Source organism: Chaetura pelagica, unplaced genomic scaffold (genome assembly GCF_000747805.2).
Source record: "Chaetura pelagica isolate M959 unplaced genomic scaffold, ChaPel_1.0 scaffold1270, whole genome shotgun sequence".
Classification (NCBI taxonomy): Eukaryota; Metazoa; Chordata; class Aves; order Apodiformes; family Apodidae; genus Chaetura; species Chaetura pelagica.
This window is the reverse complement of record NW_009951910.1, coordinates 27741-29002: the sequence shown is the minus strand read 5'-3', so window position 1 is coordinate 29002 and position 1262 is coordinate 27741. Positions and strand designations below refer to the sequence as shown.

Sequence of the window (1262 nt, the reverse complement as noted above, 5' to 3'; positions counted from 1 at the left end):
CCTCTTCCTCCCTCTTCCTCCCTCTTCCTCTTCCTCCCTCTTCCTCCGTCCTCCTCCCTCTTCCTCCGTCCTCCTCCCTCTTCCTCCGTCCTCCTCCCTCTTCCTCCCTCCTCCTCCATCCTCCTCCCTCCTCCTCCCTCTCTTCTTCCTCCCTCCTCCTCCTCCCTCTTCCTCCCTCCTCCTCCCTCTCTTCCTCCTCTTCTTCCTCCCTCTTCCTTCCTCCTCCTCCTCCTTCTCTTCCTCCTCCTCTTCCCCCTCCTTCTTCTTCTCCTCCTCCTCCTTCTCTTCCTCCTCCCCCTCCCAGTTCCCAAGGATGATCCAGGGCCTGCTCCTGGTGCCAATGGTGCCACCTTCAGTTCCCCCTGATTTCCCCTCTCCCAGAGTTTGAGCGGCGACAGGCGAGACCCCTGGATGCCCCCCTGCCCCGGGACGAGGAGGGGAACGAGTTCCAGCAGAAGCTGGAGGAGGCGCGGCCGCCGCCGCCACGGGTGCGCCCGGTGCCCTCGCTGGTCCCGCCCCCGCCCCAGACCTCCCTGGTGAAGTTCGTGGGGAACATCTACACCCTCAAGTGCAGGTTGGTCCCCTGGGGAGTGGGATCCTCTGTCCTGAATCCGTAGGGATCCTCTATCCCAAAACCATAGGGATCCTCTCTCCTGAATCTGTAGGGATCCTCTATCCTGGATCCATAGGGATAGAGGGTAGAGGATCCCTGTAGTTCCTCTGTCCTGAATCCATGGGGTTCCCCTGTTCCAAATCTATATGGCTCCTCTGTCCTGAATCCATAAGGATCCAGATCCATAGGGATAGAGGGTAGAGGATCCCTGTAGATCCTCTGTCCTGAATCCATAGGGTTTCTCTGTTCCAAATCTATATGGCTCCTCTGTCCTGAATCCATAAGAATCCAAATCCATAGGGATCCTCTGTCTGAAATCCATGGGGATCCTATACCCTGGATCCATAGGGATCCTCTATCCTTAATCCATAGGGATCCTCTACCCTGAATCCCTCTTTCTGGGGACTTTGCCCCCATTCCCGACGTGGCTCCGTGTTCTCCGTAGGTTCTGCGAGGTGGAATTCCAAGGCCCCCTCTCCATCCAGGAGGAGTGGGTCCGACATCTCCAGCGACACATCCTGGAGATGAATTTCTCCAAAGCGGATCCGTTCCGGAGCGACGCGCCCCCCGCGCCCCCCGACCCCCCGCCCCTGGCCCAGGCTCCGTGACGGAGCCGGAACATCCTCGACCCCCCTTTCCCACCTCAACA

At 59.2% G+C, this 1262-nt stretch overlaps 1 protein-coding gene across 1 annotated transcript in view; it reads left to right on the top strand.

The window, feature by feature from the left end:
- The window catches only part of WIZ (widely interspaced zinc finger motifs), a 55486-nt gene extending 54265 nt beyond the window's left edge, over positions 1-1221 (top strand). Inside the window, exons 10-11 of the mRNA XM_009994039.1 lie at positions 382-574; positions 1059-1221. Of these exons, the coding sequence (XP_009992341.1) occupies positions 382-574; positions 1059-1221 (356 nt within the window). The remainder of the gene's footprint in view (positions 1-381; positions 575-1058) is intronic.
- Positions 1222-1262: the final 41 nt, after the last annotated feature.